This window comes from Sus scrofa, chromosome 9 (assembly GCF_000003025.6).
Source record: "Sus scrofa isolate TJ Tabasco breed Duroc chromosome 9, Sscrofa11.1, whole genome shotgun sequence".
In the NCBI taxonomy this organism is placed as follows: domain Eukaryota; kingdom Metazoa; phylum Chordata; class Mammalia; order Artiodactyla; family Suidae; genus Sus; species Sus scrofa.
This window is the reverse complement of record NC_010451.4, coordinates 70,672,200-70,691,325: the sequence shown is the minus strand read 5'-3', so window position 1 is coordinate 70,691,325 and position 19,126 is coordinate 70,672,200. Positions and strand designations below refer to the sequence as shown.

Sequence of the window (19,126 nt, the reverse complement as noted above, 5' to 3'; positions counted from 1 at the left end):
GGATGTGGCTTCGATCCCTGGCTTTGCTCAGTGGGTTAAGGATACAGCATTGCTGCAAGCTGGATCTTGATCTTTCATCAAGCAAGGCTCAGATGCAGCTCACATGCGGCATTGCTGTGGCTGTAGTGTAGGCTGGCAGCTGCAGCTCCAATTTGACCCCTAGTTTGGGAACTTCCATATACTGCAGGTTTGGCCCTAAAAAGAAAAAAAATAAAAAAAGAACAGAAATAAATGAAATGAAATAGAGACTAAAAAGACAATAAAAGATTAATGAAATTAAGTGCTAGCTCTTTGAAAGGATAAACAAAATTGACAAACCTTTAGCTAGACTTACCAAAAAAAAAAAGACCGAGAGAGAGATCAAATGAATAAAATCAGAAATGAAAGAGGAGACATAACAACTGATGGCACAGAAATACAAAGGATAAGAGAGTACTATGAAGAATTATGTCAACAAATTGAACACACTGGAGAAATAAAGTACTAAAAGCAAATAACCATTCAAGACTAAATCATGAAGAATTTAAAAATCTGAACAGAGACCACTAGTATGGAAACTGAATCCGTAATTTTAAAATTCCCCACAAACAAAACTCCAGGATCAAATGGTTTCAATAGTGAATTCCATCAAAAAAGGGAGTTCCTGTCATGGAGCAGTGGTTAACAAACCCAACTAGGAACCATGAGGTTGCAGATTTGATCCCTGGCCTTGCTCAGTGGGTTAAGGATCCAGTGCTGCCATGAGCTGTGGTGTAGGGTGCAGACACGGCTCGGATCCCGAGTTGTTAGACCCCTAGCCTGGGAACCTCCATATGCCATGGAAGCAGCCCTAGAAAAGACCAAAAAAATAAAAAAGATTAACACCAATCCTTCTCAAAATCTCCCAAAAAATAAAATAGGAGGTAACATTTCCAAACTCATTTCATGGGGCCAACATTACTCTGACACCAAAACCAGACAAACATAGCACGAGAAAATTACAGGCTGGGGGCGAGGATTGAACCTGCTCCTCCACAGCAACCAGAGCCACTGCAGTCAGATTCTTAACCTACCTTGCCAAAGCAGGAATTCTGAGAGTAAATCTTAAAAGTTCTCATCAGAAGAAAAGTAAATTATGTAACTATATATGGTGACAGATGTGAATAAAGACTTAACTGTGCTAATCATTTTGCAATATACACAAATATCAAATCATTATATGGTATACTGGTATACCCGAAAGTAATATAACGTTGTATTATACTTAAAGAAAGAATAAGGGAAGGAGAGAGGAAGGGAGGGAAGAAAGGAAAAAACAAATCAATAATTCAAACATGTCCATATCTCTTTTCCTCCACTGTTCAAAGTCAAACATTTACACACACCTAGAGAAATCCTCTACTGAGTCAGAGAGCAGCAACTACATTCCCCCTCCAGGCGCCCTAGAGAAGGTCACTCCCTGAGATAAGGAGCCCTCAGCTCCTATACACTGAATAAGGAGTTGCCACACCTCCCTGCATGCCTAAGAAGCTGATCCAGATTCCAAGACTCAAGTCTTTCTTTTTTTAAATAGTTGTTTTACAATGTTCTGTCAATTTCTGCTCTACAGCAAAGTGACCCAGTTATACATTTATATACATTATTTTTCTCACGTATAACTCCATCAAGTTCCATCACAAGTGATTAGACATAGTTCCCTGTGCTATACAGTAGCATCTCATTGCTTATCTACTCCAAATGCAGTAGTTTGCAACTATTAACCCCAGACTCCCAGTCCATCCCAGTCCCTCCCCCTCCCCGTTGGCACACATAAGTCTGTTCTCCAAATCCATGAGTTTGTTTTTTTGTAAATAAGTTCATTTGTGCCATATATTAAATTCCAGATATGTGATATCATATGGTATTTGTCTTTCTCTTTCTGACTTACTTCACTTAGTATGAGAGGCTCTAGCTCCACCCATGTTGCCGCAAATGGCATTATTTTTTTCTTTTATGCCTGAGTAGTATTTCATTGTGTATATGTACCACATCTTAATCCATTCATCTGTTGTTGGACACTTAGGTTGTTTCCATGTCTTGGCTATTGTGAATAGTGCTGCAATGCACATAGAGGTGCACATATCCTTTTCAATGAAAATTTTGTCCAGATATATGCCCAGGAGTGGGACTGGTAGGTCATATGGTAGTTCTACATTTAGTTTTCTGAGGTATCTCCTTACTGTTTTCCACAGTGGTTGTACCAATTTACATTCCCAACAACAGTGAAGGAAGGTTCCCTTTTCTCCACACCCTTTCCAGCATTTGCTATTTGTAGACTTACTAATGATGGCCATTCTGACTGGTGTGAAGTGGTACCTCGCTTTAGTTTTAATTTGCATTTCTCTAATAATTAGTGATGTTGAGCATTTTTTCATGTCCCTGCCAAGACTCAAATCTTAATGGGATACCAATGGACTGTGGAGTCCCCCAACTCTCACAGAAAAAGGAGAAGACCATGAAACAAATTCAAGAAAACTTCTACAACTATAATCTGAAAATGATCATAAAAGAACTCAGTGATTTCCTGGTTATATAATCACAGATCTAGTGCTCATTTCTGATCTTGGTAAAATTGTAATTTTATGTTGATTGGTATGTAGGTGTCTATGCTGCATGTAAAGATAGAAAGCAACCTGAAGATCCTCTTATTGATTAGTTTTACAAAACCAGAAAACTGAGTCCTAGGTAAATTAAATGACCCACCCAGATAGCAGGAAGTGACAAAAGAGAATCCATGTTGGATTCCATGACCCTGGGACAAACATGCTCTCCTCATGTGCCACAGATATTTATTCATGTCCAATAGATATTCATTGAATGTTGACCAGGCACAAGACACTGAGGAACAATAAAGCTGACCGAAGGCAGTTATTACCTCCAGAAATCTAAAAACTGGTGGGTTTTAAACAATGTTTTTACAGTTTTAATACGCAAATCATCACGTGAAGTCTTAAATGGAATTTTAGGGGGATATCTGAAAATAATTGTCCTCATTGGCCTAGTACCTAATTTTGAACTTAATCTTTCCATCCTTCAACTACAGATGGTGGCTATCACAGCAAGAACATCGACGATGGTAACAGCAATGTCAAAGACAAGGGCAATGACAAGACCCAGTATGAGACATTTACTACGTACCAATGACTATTCTGGAAACTTTATATCCTTGGCTTATTTAATTTTTGCAGTAATCTTTAGAGGGAGATACCATTACATCTCTATTTTATACAAGGCCTGAGGAAAGTATGTCCTTACTAATTCTGCCTCCCAGGCTCCTGGCCCCGGGTCTTCCCCTGATTAACTGAAAACTCCCTTCCCTCCCCCCGGACCTCAGTTCCTTCACCTGTGAATGCGAAATGACAAAGTTGGCCCTGTGATTTCTGATGTCTCTTCCAAGTGGCGCATGCTGTGATTTACTGACTTAACGTATCCAACCAATCTCTTTCCTTTGATAGAGGAAGGAAAACACTTTATACTAATAATAATAATTTTGCCTCAAATTACAAAATTCAGACCTTTGGCCATGCAGAAGTCTCGGGGTAATGGAAGGCAGGCAGCTACAGGTTTGACTTATATACCCTTAACTTCCATCTAGGCTCCAGCCTTGAGATTTTTTTGAAAGCTAATACCAAAATAACATACATTTGGAGTTCCTGTGATGCATTGGGTTAAGCACCCAGCACTGCTGCACCTGACTCTGATTTGACCCCTGGCCAAGGAACTTCCATATGCCACAGGTGCAGACAGGAAAAAAAAGAAAAAGAAAAAAACATACGATCATTAACGGTGGTGCTTAAATAGGACCAAAGGTTTTTTAAATGCCTAATTATGATTAGGAGTCATCTGTAAAAACATGTGAAAATATAGGTTAAAAGAAAAAAGCAGTATATAATATGGGCTATGGTTTGGGAGAGGGCTGTTTTTGTTTTTTACACAAGGAAAGAAGCGAGAACATTTGATGATGGTTGTAACTGGATAATAGGATTTGGGAGATTTTTCTCCTTTTTCTTATTTTTTTAAATGTAAGCTTAAATGACCTTCATAATTAGCGGTGAGACTTCCCTTTATAAGAGAGAAAAGGTGCCCAATACTCTCACATTGATTTCTTCTGAGAAAAAAGAAAATCCTCGCCTAAAAACATCTCAGTAACACTGCAGAAATTCCAGAAATACAGGTTTAAAGGAGAACATCATTATTACCCACTACAGATGGGGAAGAAAAGACTCCTCTATTGCTTCAGGTCCAGAATAACCAAGTTTCACAGGCTGTTTCAGGAATGCTGGCAGAGGAAGTCGCTGTGGAGTCCAGGGACACACAGCTTCTCAGAGGGGGACCCAGAGAAAGAAGAACAGGTGCAGCAGACAAGGCAGCAGAGAGTGAGAGCCAAGTGTCACAGGCCCCAGCCAGACACCCCCGTCTGGAACAGGTTCCCCATGAGTGCTCCGGCCCATACCACAGCCAACCACATGGCCACGGGGACTTCGCATGAGTACAAATGTCCTTTCCTCTCTGAGGCACCACAGCAGAGGGAGCTCAAACAGCATATATCATGGAATCTGCAACTGTTAAAACAAATCAACCACAACCAAAGTAATCTAAGCTTTCACTGGGCTATAGGATTAAGCGTAGATACATGTGCATTTATGTATAAACATGCAATACACACACACACACACACACACACACACACGTGGCCCAGTTAACGACACAGATCAATGACTGTGGCTTTGGATGGTGACAACGAAACACTTCACTCTACATCACTCTTGAGAACACTCTGTAAACACATTATTTCTCTGGAGATAACCACTCATATTACCAAAAACTCAAGAAACAGTGCAAGATAAAAATCACATTCAGAATGCTATGAATTATGCTATTAATTATGAACCCTCAGCCTAACTTGAACAGGCTTTTTTGCTACTTTGTGGCAAGGATATAAAGACAGATTTGATATACAAAGAATAGGAAAACTAGAACAGGAAAAGTCAGCTCCTCCTTTGGGAGTCTGACAGACAATACATGGTGTCAATGTCGCATCACACCCTGATTGGGGGGGTGGCTGCAAGGGAGCCATGGAGCCCAACTTGCTGACAACTCCAGATTCGCCCTAAGCACACACATCACAAGGGGTTTCCCCAGCACTACCACCATCAAGAAAGCAACAACATAAAGGCCTGCCAGTGTCTTCTTTATCAATTCCAAAAGACGCATTTCTGTTGATGGATGTCAGAATTCAATTTGAGTGGTTATTTAAAAACTGGAAAATAACAGAATGTAACTAAAGAGATGCCGTCATGGTTTTTTTTGGTTTGTTTTTTATGGCATTTTTGATTGTTTCTAAGTGCAAAGTTGACACCTACTGACTTTACGCAGCAGTAATTAAATACATCTAACATTAGATAAAGAAATTCAACCTACCTCATCGAATGTGGTGTCATCTTTCTTCAAAGCTATAAAGTAAAAAGGGAAAGGAAACAGTTATTGTGAAACATCTCAAAGAGACCAAGTATCTAAGTCCTAGAAAACAGGAAAAAAAACAAAGCAGTATGGTGTTTTCATTTCAGAAAGTAAAACCGTACCCCAACCTGAATAACAATGTTATGATACAAATATAAAAACTGCAAATGAGAGAGTTGCACAGCACGCATCTTTGTGAAACACTTTCATAAATATGTAAATGGAACTACCCTCCCAACAATGGAAAAGAAATATGCATATCTTTCCTCTGTCTTTTTTGGTGGGAAAACATTTTAAAGAAATCATGAAAGAATCAAAAAGTAACCTTAAAGAAATTTCCCCTCAAACTTCTGGTGTGTGTTTGTCTATCACTATGCCTGGTGGATGGACCTCCCACACAAGTTGTCAGGGAGACACCCACTCTGCATGGTACCACCAGGATGAGATTTTCATACTGAGAGAAGTTTAAGTACAATGACGAAAGATCAAGCATGTAAAATAAGAACTGCAGAAACATAATTCAAACATTTTCAACATTAAAACTTTCGTAACAAAGTATCACCAAAGGAAACAATACATTCAGGGTATTTTATAAGAACCAGCAGATACTTGAAATTTATTTTAAACATTCATGGCTTCAGAACTGAAATATTACTCAAAACAGAAAGAGAAGTATGTCATGCATAGTTAGCAAACACCTAGCTCCTTAAATCCTACAATTATTTGGGATGTTTCATATTACGGAGAATGCACAAAGAAGTGAATTTTGCTGAAATCATGAGTTGGAGAAATGTTTCAGATGTACAGAATTGAGCATAGGTGCCTTCTGGTCTATCCTGGACAGTTCTATTCAGAGTAGAAGTGCCTGGGTAGTAGCTCTTACTTGGAAAGCCATGTTCTGACCCAAGCACTGGAAAGCAAATTGTTTTGGCAATTTAAGCTACGTGAGAAGTCCTGTCCCTAAAAGCTTTGAAGCCATCATATCAAAGCTTACATTATACAGTCTAGCAATCTTGCAAAAGTTCTTTTCTCCATTTCATACTCTATCTTTTTAAAACATCAAGAAGTCTGTGGTTTTGGTGATAAGTTACAGCAGATGAAGACAGGTTGGCAAAGATAAAGTGTTTCTCAAAGTTTAACTCTTAGTCTTCCCCTTTTTCCTGAGAAACTGATCTTGTCATTGTTTTTTCTACTTCCTTTATTAGAGAACCATTTCATCTGAACGGAAAATAAAAAGCAGACCTCTGTCTCAGTCTCAAATGGCTTATCTTGCATTCAACGACTCATGCATATTATATTATATATTGGACTTAAATTACATTAAATCTAAAATAACGTATTTTGATAAAAAGATATAAGATTCCAGATGATTTCTAACAATGACTTTTTTGTCCTTTTTAGGACAACACCCATGGCATATGGAGGTTCCCATGCTAGGGGTCGAATCTGAGCCACAGCTGCCAGCCTACACCACAGCCACAGCAATGCCAGATTCAAGCTGAGTGTGCAACCTACACCACAGCTCATGGCAACGCCAGATCCTTAACCCACTGAGCAAGGCCAGAGATCGAACCCTCATCCTCATGGATACTAATCAGATTGGTTAATCGCTTAGCCACAACGGGAACTCCAACAATGACATTTTTAAATCACAATGTAAAACGTCTAATCTCAAGGCTTTCTTTTAATATCAGTTAACAATGTTTCTAGATTATACCCCTCACTTTCTCAACCCAAGGTGTGTCCTTTCATTAATATACTTGACTTTATAAAATATTAGTGACCTAGGTAATACAGACAAGTTCCTCCTTCCTAAAAAGACAATTTTTGTGGGGGAGGGGAATAAGAAATTATTAGCTTGGAGTTCCTGTTGCGGCTCAGCAGTAACAAACCCGACTAGTGTCCACTGGGATGCAGGTTTGATCCCTGGCCTCACTCAGTATGTTAAGGGCCCAGCATGGCGCTGAGCTGTGGTGTAGGTCACAGACACAGCTCAGTTCTGGCATTCCTGTGGCTGTGGTGTAGGCCAGCAACTGCAGCTCCAATTCAACCCCTAGCCTGGGAACATCCATATGCCACAGGTGTGCCCCTAAAGAGCAAAAAAGAAAAAAGAAAAAAAAAAAAAAAAGAAGTGATTAGCTCAATTGATTTCAAATACAAAGTCAATTACTGTACAGCCTCATAGCTTACCCATTTAACAAAGATTAATGTAAAACACATATTGTTTCCATGGCAGATGCAAAGTGACAGCTGCAAGCTTATCATCCATAGCACAAACAAATATATCTTTCTTTACCTGGGACATGATGAAAGTTCTGAAAATTTAGCCCTGGTTTTCTAAAGCAAAGCATCCAATAAGAACTATAGTTGACACTTAGGGAACCACAAACATGGAATGAAGACCCTCAAATTAAGAGATGAAAAGAGCAGAAACCAGAATGCCTTTAAACACCTAGACAGGACTATTTCCTTCTGGCCACCTAGGTCCTGCCAATTCCTCCAACATTCTGGATAAAAGGGTAGGATTTATAGATAGAAATAAAAGAAAGAAACAGAAGGGGAATTGCAGGTGTATTTTCTAAGATATAAGGAGCAGGAAACCAGATCATCTTCCCTGAATACTATCCTCAAGTCCAGGACATTACAGGGGAGAATATTTTAAGAGTTTCATTGAAACCCATCATTACCAGGTTGACATCTTGAACAGTTTCTTTTAAATACTGAATCCTTGCCCTGAACAGCAATTAATGGTAACAACAAAGGCCAATTAAAGATGTCTTTGCCAAATATTTATCAGGTCATTGATGAATAAACTCTAACCTAAACAAGCATACAATATCTTATTATTGATTACATTCCTTGATTGTCATTAATCATTCATGGAAATGCACACCCACAATTGTCTTCAAGGATATCATGGAAAAACAAGTATATTGCATTTTTCTGGGTTAACAAAGGGGCATATATTAAACCATTTAAGATAATGAGCTATTCTATTCAGTTCTCTGCTCAGATATTGCTCCCTCTAAAAAGCTTCCCATGATCTCACCAAGGCTTAAGTGGTAGCCCTTCTATGTTCTCTAACAGCAAATTATGCTAATCTTCATGGTAGAATTTGTCAATGCCCATTCATTGATCTGTCTTCTCTTCACGACTTTGAGGGCAGGGACTAGTCACGATGGTCAACAAATCTAAACACCAGTACAATATCTGTGCACATACAAGCACAGAGGGAAGTACTTGATAATTAGTCGCCAAATTAAGAGCGGGACTTTAAAGGCAAAGCATGTTATATTTTGATTTACACTAAAGTGTTGATATATGCAAACCATGCACTATTCTCTCTTATGAAAGAATCATAGATACAAATTCCATTTCACAGTTTGCAAATTAAAGTCTTCTGAAATCGCACTGGGAAAGGATATGGTACAATAGTTAAATTCTGCATCTGAACTTTTAACTTTACATTTCTTCTTTGTGACAGAATGGATTTATCAGGTGACACCTGGACTCTAAACTTACACTCTTACAGTACAAGGGAACCCCAAAATTCAGTGTAACCACAGCCTCTTCCTTTTAGTCAGTTCTCTCACAAACTGCATCTTTTAAAAAAATTGGTAAACATGGGGTTCATCTCAGATATTACAAAGAATAAACTTCCTTTCTCAAGGAGATAATCCAATGAAGTGTGAAGAAATATATTCAAATGAATATGAATAAATGTCAATTTGACCTTAATCTTACACTGGATATCACAGAAAGCCTTTCTCCTTCTAGGCAATCTTTCAAAAATAAAAAAGAAACAAGGAAATAAAAGCGGAAGTGGATTTTAACATAAGCTCTTTAAACAATTAAGTTCCCATTTGTCTTTGTTTTTGCTAACCTAAATTAAAAAAAAAAATGAGACAACTATAGCAATTCCCAATAAGTGAACAGAATGACACTATTTAGCAGAATACCATAAATACACTGAAATCAATGGATGACTTTGAAATTCAATTACCCCCATCTTAGAAAAGAACCATAACTGTACTATAGTCATTCCCTGGCAGAGGTCGTAAATTAAGTGCTATAGCTTGAAAACCAATGTGTTTTACTAGACCTTTTATAATACAGTAATCTCAGATTAGCTGTATCTGGGGTGGACAGTGACATAATTGGCATGATCTTTCATGTGTGAGTAAACTAAACATTAGCACTGTTGCTTTTACATAGTCAGAATTAATATTAATCTTTTATAATTGATTATTAATCTATAATTAATGGATATTAAAATTAATGGACTTTCAAAAATTGTCCTCATTTTCTGTAGATGAATGGTTACTGATTTCTCATGGCTAAGCAATGATACTATGTATTTTACCGTATCACTAACTATGCTTTTGGGTCATTAATTTAAAAGTCAAAACAAAGTCAGTATGTTTATTCCAAAAGCCATGGTTTATTCCAAAAGCTGGTTACAGGGAATGAATATATTGAGATGTTGGATTATTCAACAGGAATAAGCCATTCACTCTTTGATCTCCTCCTGAAGTACCAATGAAGAAAGGAAGAAGACAGGAGATAAACAGAGAGGCAGAAGAAATAATAACAGCCTCCAGTACTGATCTTCACCATGTGACAAATACAGCACCAGACATTTTATCCCATCTAATCTTCACAACAACTTTAAGAAAATTGACAGATAAGGACTCTTCTGTCAGTTGCCCAAGGCAAAGAGCAAGGGGGTGGCAGGATGGGATTAAACCCAGAACAGCCTAATTCCAAAATCCGCCCTGCTTTCAGGTTAGCTATACTGTAAAGTCAGTGGACACTTCTCTTATTTCCCTCACTTTCCACCTAGAAGATCCATTATGTCAGCACTGTGTAATCACTAATAATAATAATAATACATTAGGAATGTCTATTGAGTCTTTATTCCATACAACACAGGACAACACACACATTATTTAACTAAGTGCCAATAACAAAACTGACTTGAGAAAACTGAGGTTCAGAAGGTGAGGGACTTGTCCAAGGTCACTCAGGTAGCAACAGTGGCAATCCCAGCCATCTGACACACAGCCCACACCCTTAATCTCTGCACTACAGTAATCCTATAGGACAGCTTCAATCCCATGGCCTCTGTCACCTTAAAAATCCTTAAATAATCATATTGATTTAACTGCTTCTTGATTTTGCAAGTAAAACTTCAAAAAATACACAGATAATAAAGACATTTTCTGTAATGCTATATTTAATAAATGCCTTGAATTTGGTATACAATCATAATCACCCAAACCTATCTCCTTTTACAGTATTCCAGACTCAGATTTGCTGTTCAGAATCATGACCCTCTACCAAGACAAGAAATAATCAGTTCTGTTCACAGCACTGTACTGTGTCTGAAAGGAGGAAGTTAAATGTACTAGATCTTAGAAGACATTTTAACAAGGGCTAGAATCAAAAGGAGTTTCACATCACTAAATCTCTATAAGCTAGAAAATCCAATTAACTATAATAACCCATTTGCCAGCATTGTAGTTAATCCCAATTTTACTGATTGTCGATCAAAACCTTGAAATGATTTAAGCATAAGGAATTTTTATATCAATGTCCTTGGTTCCTTACTGAGACTCAATTGCAATGAATTATTTAACACAAAACTGGAAGGGCTCCAACAGAGTTATTAGCATTAGTAAATACATATAGTTAATGCCTTTTTGAACAGGGCTTAATGGTCTCCAGGACCTGCCTCTGTGATGGTTTGGGGAAGAAGAGGGGCCCTGAAACATCCTCCTTCATAATGCCCTCAACACCTTGTTCTCTCACACTCTCCTTGGCTTAAAACTTCATTTAAATGCAGGGCCTCTTCAAAGCCATCCCTAACTCCAACTCATAAAACTGCAAATATCCAATAAATGAAATAAATAAAACCAGGACTAAATATTGATTTCACACCATAATTTTACAGTCTTCATTAAAAAGATTATGTATGCCAATATGAAATTTTAAGTTAAAAGCCAACAAAGAAAACTAGGCTAAACAATTTTTTGACTGTACTATGAAGAATGCATATTTTAGAGGCACTGATTTTTAAATGAATGGATGGAAGAATGACAATACTCATATGCAATCCAGGGTTTTACTTTAAGGAATTAAGCACCTGATGCTTAATTTTCATTAACACCTTCATTAACATGGATGACATGTTAAACAAGTGAAACAAAGGCTAGAGGCTTCTTAGGGACTCCAAGGGTTATTTTTAGTACTTGTAAGATCCTCTTGCTGAAAGCAGTTACTTGTAGAAATGAAAGTTCTTAGAGGAAGGAGCTACCGTGTTAAGGATAAAAAGGGGTTTTGTGGCCAACCCTAGAAATATGACTAACCCGTTCCACGTGACACTGTTGTCACCCCATTTGTGACATGGATTTATTCCTAAATGTCCTAAACATTTCTCGGCCGTCTATTTGTCGGTCAATTGGTTGGTTGATTTAAAGACAATAGCCCTGGAGCTCTAGTAAATGAAAGAAGTTTGGGAGACTTATTGCTCAATGTTCAGACAAGTTCACAGCGCGCACGTCTCTGCAGAGACGGAAGGATTCAGAGAGCTCGGGACTGAACATCCAAATCTCGCTTTCGAGGACCTGAAGTACCGAACAAAAGGTCCCAAGGTATCTGTCCCACTTCTCTTTAGATTGGATGTATTAAACAATGCCAAGGTACAAACTCAACATTTCTCCAATTTCCAAAGCTAAATTATTGACTGAACACCCAACGCCAAAGCCTGTGCGCAAAATAAAAATAAAAATAAAATAAGAAAGTGACCCAAGCGGCCGCGCAGCCGGGTGAGCAGCGGGCGGGGGGGGGGGGGCCTCCCCTCGTTTGCCCCCCGCGGTCGCGAAAGACGGAGGAGCGCTAGCGGCCGGGAGAGGGAACCCAAATTGTAGGCTTAAGACCATGCACGCATGAACCCTCGGATGCCGAGGGACAAGGGTGTCTCTCCTTCTTGTCGTCGCCCTCCCCCAGGTCCCGGGCACTGCTCCCTCCACCTCCGCGCGCAGCGCACCCCACCTCAGTCCCGGGTGGCCCCAGCAGTGCTAGCGCCCGAAGCGCGGGGCCGACCGGCCGGGTGCCCCAGACAGCACTCTACTCACCAATGCGGCTGAAACTATCCGACAAAGTTCTCCGCAACTTCTTCATCTTGCCGATCTTCTCGGCCGGCTGCGGCTCAATGAGGTCGCACATCTGGGCGACGCGGGGTTTGGGCAACTTCCCCAAAATGGTCCAGAGCGGAGCGCAGACAACAGCTAGGGCGCGCGGCGCTGGGAAGGCGGCGCCTCCTCCTCCTCCACCTCCTCCTCCTCCTCCTGCGGCCGCGAGGCAAAGCGCTGGGCTGGGGAGGCGCAGGGCTGGCTCCGCTCCGGCCTGGGCCGCGGCTGGGCGGGCGGAGGCGGTCTACGTGGTGCCGCGGGCGGCAGCGATAGCCGCCGCCGTAGTGGCCCCGCGCAGCGCTGCCGCCGCCCCGCTCATTTTCCCTCCTTTGTACCCGAGAGGAGCGCGGCCGGCGGCTGGCAGGGGGGGTTGGCGCGGGCGGAGGCGGGCCGAGGGCGGGCCGGGGACAAGGTGCGGGAGTCGGGGGTTGCCGAGTGCGCGGGGCGCGGACGGGGACAAGTTCTCAGCCCCGAGTTCCCTGAGCTCGGGAGAAAAAGCCGTGGCGCGGAACCACCAGCCGCCCTGCCCTCCACGCCCCTCCCCGCCGCCGCCCGCCGCCGCCGCCCACGCCCCGCCTTCCCTTCGGCCAAGGCCCCCAGGCGCTGGACCCCCGCACGACCTCAGCGCCCCGCCCGGAGCCCGCGTCTTCAGCCGCCCTCCCCGCCCCCTCGCGCCCCCGCTCGGCCGCCCCCGCGTTCCGCCCCTAGCTGTCCGCCCCGCCCGCGCGCTCCAGGATCGCGGAGCACGGCGAACCAGCAAGGCCGAGAGCCGGCCGTCTCTGGGGACCCCAGTCTCGCTTTGGGGGGACGCCTCTAAAGGAGGCCGAATCTATCGATCGTTTATCTTAGTGGCTTTTCTCGTTGCCACGATCGCGTGTGGAGAGAGCGCGGAAAGGGGGTGGGCGGGTGGGATTCGGCCGAGACCGCTGCCTCCGGGTCGGGGCAGTGGAAGGGCCCCCAGGGTGCACTCAGGTTTGATGGTGACTTTTTGTTCTTCAGTTTTGCCGAGGAAACTGTTAGGTGAAAGATCTAAAGGGACGGGGGAGAGGGGGAGGCGTTTCTTTAGAAGAGTCCGGTGCACAAGCATCTCTAACTCTCAGGCAGGGCTAGTGCTGTTTCCTTCATCTCTCTGCCACACAGGAATGACAGACAGCGATGTAGTTGTAACTGATTTATGATATGGATACTTAGTTTTGTAATAAATTGCAAACAGAAGGCCTTCTTCTAAATTGGAAGCCTTTGAGGCCAAAAATACTGTGACCTCTTCTTCCCCCACCCCAAAAAAAGGAACTTTAAAAAGGATGTTGGCGGGGGGGGAGGGGGGCGGCTTTATAAAACCCCAGAAGGTACAGTTTCAGCAGCAAACACACACCGTCTTTATTCTGCTTAAACGTGGTACAAGGAGCCAAGCCTCCAAGACAGTCTCCCAGGGGAGACTGAAGGAAGGTGGGGGACGGCCTGAATGTGTTGACTGGGGGCCAGCAAACTCCTTATGAATAGAAATGTAGTCATCTTGAGTCATCTGGCTGTGTAAGTAATAAGAGCTTGGGAGCCTGTGACAATGCTTTTTGGTTTAAAGGAATTTTGGGGGAGCTTATGTTTTATTAATAGATTTTTATCTGAAAATAAAAACTAGCCCTTTGCCTTCCTTAAATTGTGAGGTAGAACACTTGGATTTGTTCTGCCCTGCCCTGAGCACATCATAGGGTCTTGATAGACGGTGGCTGAGAAAAGACAGGAAATCAAGACAAGTAGGGAGTGGAGGGTGGGGACTTCGCAAAGAAAGTCAGTATGAGTTAAAATGCCAGGATATTGGGTCCCAGTGACCATATCTAGAATTACTGACAGCCCCAAGTGTGGCCTCAGACAGGAAAAAGTTAGACTTTTACCACTTCCTCAGATTCGCAGGGGAGAAAGTTAGCAGCAGCTGTGAATGAAAAGACAAATGCAATCAATCAAAATACTGATGGGTTCTACCTATCAGTAAACAAAGATGAAGACATAGTTATTAATTGAATGAAATTTGACAACTATTCATCTGCAGCTGTCCTATTCTATTATTAACTCTGACAATGGCTGTTTTGGGTTGTTTTGGGTTGGGGGGAATATATATATTCTCTGTTTCAACTTCCTAATATTTAATATTATTCACTTTTTAAAAGATCGACTTCTGCTTAAATAAATTATAGTATATGCATACAAAGGTAGAGTAGGTAAATATTTTTAAGTGACATAGATCAATATGTATTGGTGTATAAATATGTCTAAAGTAAATGAAAAAAGCATATTTACCATTAGCCCATTTCCATGTGTATAAGAAAAAGCTTATGTATAGACATATGTATGTTTCTATATACTTAGAAAATTTCTGGAAAAAAATGTAAGTGTGCATATACAGAATAGAGAAAACATTTTCTTTGTACTTTGTACCTTTAAGTATACTTTGAATGTTTCCCCCCCAAAAGTCATTACTTTTATAATAAAAATAGTAATTTAAAACAAGCATAATATTTATTTCATTTTTATCCGATTCCAGAAAAATTTCACGTAATTACAATGGTATACCTTGCAGAAGAAATAGTTGTTAGTAGCAGACCAAGTAAGCCCTGGCAATTATGAATAACCAAATTTCCATTATATGCTTATGCCTTTGTTGGTTATAAATTAAAATGGCTAATTTTGCAAGAAACTGTGATGCAAAAAAGGAAATATTTAACTGGATGCTTTTAAGATATGCGCACTTATGTTGTAGTATTCAACTCTTTATGTAGTTATTTGTTTTGCATTTGCATACAATGTATTGCTGCCACTGAGAAGTAACATGTTGTCCTCAGAAACAAAGATGACTATCCAGCATCTGTGTGGCATATGTATTTTCAGTGGGAGGATGGATCTGTGCCAGTTCTCCATTTGAACTTCTGGTTCACAAGGTTATAGTTTTGGCTGGCCTGAATTAAAGGTGCAGTGCCTGCATATAAACAGATAAGCTTACTGTGGGGCTGAACCCAGCCTGGGTTGACCTTAATTCATCAATTAAAGCATGTGTGAGTATTAATTAGGCCTGGAGTAATAGCAGCAGTGGCTGTGGAGACCCAGGACTCCTGGGTTCTCGTCCCTACTCTGTCACCAAGTGTTGTGTGGCCTTACCCACCTCCTTATCTATAAAACGATGGTCTTGAACTATCTGACCTCTAAGGTCATCCATAACTGCAAAATTCTGATTCGAAGTTAAATGATAAAATTTCTCCTCTCCCAGCTGCTCAAACCTGGGCTACATTAATGAAGAGTAATTAACACACAAATAAGACAGAGATAAAGATCCACTGACAAAATTTGTGTGAAATTTAAGATACATTATTTCTAGTAATGTTATACATGGATTATGCTTTTATTATGAATGGATCCTGCCCATATAAGAAAAATAGCAGGCTAATATGCTGGCAGTAAATTTTTAGGGAATAAATCCTAATCCAAATGAGATGAAATATAGAGTTTTTTGGGTTTTTTTCTGCTTTTTAGGGCCACACCCACGGCACATGGAAGTTCCCAGGCTAGGGGTTGAATCAGCTGCACCTGCCGGCCTACACTACAGCCTTAGCAATGCTTGATTCAAGCCACGACTTCGAACTGCACCACAGCTCATGGCAACACCGGACCCTTAACCCAGCAAGCAAGGCCAGTAATCAAAAACGCATCCTCCTGGGTTTGTTACCCTGAGCCACAACAGGAATTCCTATTGAATTTGATTAGAATCTCTAAAGCATCAGCAAAGCAGAAGCAGATTTACTGACCTAAAACAGTATCAAAAGATATTATCAGGAGTTCCCGTCATGGTGCAGCAGAAACAAATCTGACTAGAAACTATTAGGTTTTGGGTTCAATCCCTGGCCTCGCTCAGTGGGTTAAGGATCCAGCGTTGCTGTGAGCTGCGGTGTAGATCACAGAGGCAACTCAGATCTGATGTTGCTGTGGCTGTGGTATAGGCTGGCAGCTGTAGCTCTGATTAGACCTCTAGCCTGGGAACCTCCATATGCCGCAGGTGCAGCCCTAAAAAGCCAAAATAAATAAATAAATAAATAAAGGTATTGTCAGAGAAAAGAAATCCATGAAATAAGAATGCCAAGTATGTAGGAACTAGAGTTGGAAAGTGAAGTTAAGAGAAAACACATGTTTAGTAATGTAAAATTTTAGAATTTAGCTTAAGTGTAGATAGCTAAAGATTAAGACTACAGTTGAGTATAATTATTAAGTGGTGGAAACTTACGTAATTAAATACCCTCTTAGAACTCTGTTACTCTAGTTAATTATTTTTAGAATCAGATATTATCCTTCTTTTTTGAACACATCCGGAAACCAAAGTAGTAGTACGTTAGGGGACCTATACCAAGTTCCCAGTGAGTCAACAGTGAAACTGGTACATGGAATGCAAACCTCTTGTCAGCAACTTTTTTTTTTTTCTGGCTGCTCCATCGGTATGTGGTAGTTCCTGGGCCAGGGATCAAACCCAAGCCACAGCAGCCACTAGAGCAGCTGCAGTGACAACACTGGATCCTTAACCCACTGTGCTATGTGGGAACTCCTTGTTACCGACTTTTATGCTCCAACCTTTGGATAATTCCAAGTCTTAAGGGTTCTTTTTTGTTGTTGTTGTTGTTGTTGTTTTTTTGACAAAGAGAAAATTAAAATCAGAAAGGGGAGGGAAGAGTTCCCTGGTGGCTCAGTGGGTTAAGGATCTGGTGTTGTCACTGCTGTGGACACGTAAATGGAAGCTCTCCTACCTCTCCCCCTCCTTATTTTATCAGGTGCCCATTGCCTAGGTAGTCATGATTCAAATAATTTTCACTTTTACAGGAATCATCAAACCTCCCAGCTTATTTAGGAATAAGACCTATATTTGTCTAATTGTTTTGTAGGTAATTTTATATTTTTCATCATCTATTTTAAGACACCTAGGGACATAAGTAAAGTAAACTACTTGTGGATGACTGTAGGAAGAACAAAGAAGTTGCCAAACCATCCAAACTATGTCAAGTATAAATTAGCTCTGGAATTCTCTTCTGGAGCAGCAAGTCAAGGATCTGATGGTGTCACTGCAGCGGCTTGGGTTGCTGCTGTGGCATGGGTTTGATCCCTGGCCCAGAAACTTCCACATTCCGCAGGCACAGCCAAAGAAACAAAACAACAAATTAGCTCAGGATAGTTTTGAAGAAACTACCAGGGTCCAAGCATGCACTGAAATACCAGTAAATTCCCCTCTCCTATTAAACTGTGCCTAAGTGTTATAATGGCCTCTCATTCCTGTTCTATAATTTGTACAAGTTTATATAGGAAAATATCTATCACCATTATGAACTAATATACAATTCATTTAATCATCCCTTTGATGTTTCTTGGGTGTGCGGTACAGATGTGTCATTGAGAGAGTCCTCATTTATGATTGTCATCAATTTCAGTGCATTATGTTGCACCCATCAGAATTAAAATTCAGAGGCCAGTCCTATAACTGAACTCTGGATGTAGATGTGAAAGTGGTCAGAAGCTAATACTTTAGTGAACCAAAACAGTATGACTTTTGGTCAGTCCAGACAAATTCTGTTAGGAGCAATTAAATTCAGTAATGTAGCTTTTCTATTAAAAACACCCCAGTCTTTCTTCCCAAGGCCCTTGAGAGATTATCTGCATTCACATGCCTATTCTATTTCTTTTTGTCTTTTGTCTTTTTAGGGCCGCACCTGAGGCGTATGGAGGGGTCGAATCAGAGCTGTGGTTGCCGACCTGCACCACAGCCACAGCAATGCAAGATCTGATCCTTGTCTGCAACCTATACCACAGCTCATGGCAACACCGGATCCCCAGTCCACTGAGCAAGGCAAGGGATTGAACCGACATCCTCATGCCTACTAGTTGGGTTTGTTAACCACTGAGCCTCGGACCAGAACTCCTCACGTGCTTATTCTAATCAAGTGATTACAAGCCAGAAAAATATCCATAGGATAATTATATTGATGGTGTCAGCCTTTTCCTACTTTATTCCCTAGCTAAAATGACTTATGATTTATAATTTTAAAATGTAACTAGGAGTTCCTGTAGTGGCGCAGCAGAAACGAATCTGACTAGGAACCATTAGGTTTTGGGTTCAATCCCCGGCCTCGCTTAGTGGGTTAAGGATCTGGCATTGCCGTGAGCTGCAGTGTAGGTCATAGACTCGGCTCGGATCTGGTGATGTGGCTGTGGCGTAGGCTGGCAGCAACAGCTCTGATTAGACCTCTAGCCTGGGAATCTCCATATGCTGTGGGTGCGGCCCTAAAAAGACAAAAGACAAAAAGACAAAAAAAAGTAACTAGAAAAACTTATGGTTTATAATTGGCTATTAATTGATGATTTTGTCTTACTTTAATCCATACTATTCTAAGAGACATTATCATTATCACTATTTTACACAAGGAAATGAGCAT

The 19,126-nt window shown here is 41.0% G+C and overlaps 2 protein-coding genes across 3 annotated transcripts in view; both read right to left on the bottom strand.

The window, feature by feature from the left end:
• The window catches only part of CDK14 (cyclin dependent kinase 14), a 632,242-nt gene extending 618,928 nt beyond the window's left edge, over window positions 1–13,314 (bottom strand). The window contains exons 1-2 of one of the 2 annotated variants that reach the window (XM_021102362.1): window positions 12,615–13,314; window positions 5,440–5,471 (exon numbers count right to left, since the gene is read on the bottom strand). In XM_021102362.1, coding sequence (XP_020958021.1) covers window positions 5,440–5,471; window positions 12,615–12,705 — 123 coding nt within the window. In that variant the 5' untranslated portion in view covers window positions 12,706–13,314. The remainder of the gene's footprint in view (window positions 1–5,439; window positions 5,472–12,614) is intronic. The other variant, XM_021102363.1, reaches the window with a different exon arrangement.
• Window positions 13,849–19,126, bottom strand: part of LOC110262229 (pituitary tumor-transforming gene 1 protein-interacting protein) — a 136,361-nt gene continuing 131,083 nt past the window's right edge. The window contains exon 7 of the mRNA XM_021102367.1: window positions 13,849–14,598. The gene's annotated coding sequence lies outside the window, so the exon portion shown is untranslated. The remainder of the gene's footprint in view (window positions 14,599–19,126) is intronic.